The sequence below is a fragment of the Aplysia californica genome, unplaced genomic scaffold (assembly GCF_000002075.1).
Source record: "Aplysia californica isolate F4 #8 unplaced genomic scaffold, AplCal3.0 scaffold00191, whole genome shotgun sequence".
In the NCBI taxonomy this organism is placed as follows: domain Eukaryota; kingdom Metazoa; phylum Mollusca; class Gastropoda; order Aplysiida; family Aplysiidae; genus Aplysia; species Aplysia californica.
The window spans coordinates 946,216-948,314 of record NW_004797461.1 but is presented as its reverse complement, the minus strand read 5'-3'; the positions used below and the strand labels follow the sequence as shown (position 1 = coordinate 948,314).

Here is a 2,099-nt window from a genome sequence, read left to right as displayed (position 1 = left end):
AAGTAGCTGGTGGAATTGAAAGAGTGGATAATGGTGAAAAGTATCTGGTGAAATAGAAGGTGATGATAATGGCGAGGAGCATCTGGTGGAATAGAAGATATGCATACTATAAACGCAGGGGAGGGGGGAGGGAGTGGGAAAAGGTCAATTGTACAGTTGTTTGTCTTGGGCAGATTGTCGTTCGAGCAGTTTAAACTGTAATTTTGAAAAAAACCCACAAACTACTGAAAAATCAACAACGTCACAGAACAACCAGTTGAAAGAGACCCCCCCCCCTCAGCCTCAACACTTATAACAAAAACTTATTCCATAACCAAACAGGCCTTTTTGAAGCTTGACAGACGATCTTTTCGAATTTTTCTCGTGTCGCGGCCGAACGACCAACTTTTCTACGAAGTCCAACCACCAAGGGATCTTTAACGTGCGCAACTTGCAGGAGAAGATGAGGTGTTCGATCTTATCTAACTTAAGATCAGGGGTGTGGAAGGAGAAGGAGATCGAGTTTTATTATCTTAAACAGAGAAAAAGAGATTTGTTAAACGAAGAACAGAAAGAGGGGACAAAATGGAGGAGAAAGAAGAATACTATTATTTTCCTACCATGATAATGATGATATTATTTTCCTGCCATGATAATGATGATATTATTATTTTCCTACCATGATAATGATGATATTATTATTTTCCTACCATGATAATGATGATATTAGTATCTTCCTACCATGATAATGATGATATTAGTATCTTCCTACCATGATAATGATGATATTAGTATCTTCCTACAATGATAATGATGATATTATTATTTTCCTGCCATGATAATGGTGATATTATTTTCTTACCATGATAATGATGATTTTATTTTTCTACCTTGATATTGATGATATTATTTTTCTACCTTAATAATGATGATATTATTATTTTTCTACCATGATAATGATGATATTATTTTCACACCTTGATAACGATGATATTATTTTCCTACCTTGATAATGATGATTTTATTTTTCTACCTTGATAATGATGATATTATTTTTCTACCTTGATAATGATGATATTATTATTTTTCTACCATGATAATGATGATATCATTTTCACACCTTGATAACGATGATATTATTTTCCTACCTAGATAATTATGATATTATTTTCCTACCATGATAATGGTGATATTATTTTCCTACCATGATAATGATGGCGGCTATGCCGGAGAGGATTCTGGGTAGTCTCTGGCCGGGGTCAAAGTACGGCTCGTTGATGCCGGTGATGGGGTTCTCTTTGATCTCTGGGGCTCTCGCCGCGTAGTCTGGGCGGGGTCGCTCCTGGTGGTGGCGGGAAACGTTTGTTTGTTTGTATTGACACGATAATGGTAATGTGTTTATTGTTGAGTAAGGCTGTGTGAAATGTTTGTTTGAGTAAAGAGAAGGACATTGACACAATAATGGTATTTTTTAAAATTGTTTGTGTAAGGTTGTGTAATATGTTTGTTTGTTTGTTTGAGTAAAGAGAAGGACATTGGTACAACAATGGTCATTTGTTTGTTTGTGTGAGTAAAGTTGTGGGAAATGTTTGTTTGTTTGAGTAAAAAGAAGAACATTGACACAATAATGGTTATTTGTTTGATTGTTCGTTTGTTTGAGTAAAGAGAAGCATATTGGCTCAATAATGGTCATTTATTTGTTTGTTTGAGTAAAGAGAAGGACGTAGGTACAACAGTGGTCATTTGTTTTGTTTTTTTCTTTGTTTGTGCGAGAAAAGAGAAGGACACAGACATAATAATAGTTATTCAGTACATGGAAAAAGTAAGTCAGACATTAGTAAGCTTGAGTAAAGAAAAGCAAATCTACACAATAACAGTTTAGTGATATAGGGGAAAAAGTAAGTCAAACATATGATACGAGTAAAGAGAACCATAATATAGAAACAATAATGGCCATCTGTTTGTTCTCCTTTGTAAAGAAAAGGGCACAGACTCAATAATAGTCACTTATTTGTTTGAGTAAAGAGAAGTAGTCTACATCCACACAATTTACTGTTGGGGAAAAAAGTAAGACAGACAGACAGAAGCAACAGAAGGAAAGTGAAGATGTGGGACCTACC

General features: G+C 35.0%; 1 protein-coding gene across 1 annotated transcript in view; it reads right to left on the bottom strand.

The window, feature by feature from the left end:
- The window catches only part of LOC101863672 (anoctamin-7), a 38,913-nt gene that overhangs the window by 16,662 nt on the left and 20,152 nt on the right, over positions 1–2,099 (bottom strand). Inside the window, exon 9 of the mRNA XM_035969882.1 lies at positions 1,184–1,354. Within this exon, the coding sequence (XP_035825775.1) occupies positions 1,184–1,354 (171 nt within the window). The remainder of the gene's footprint in view (positions 1–1,183; positions 1,355–2,099) is intronic.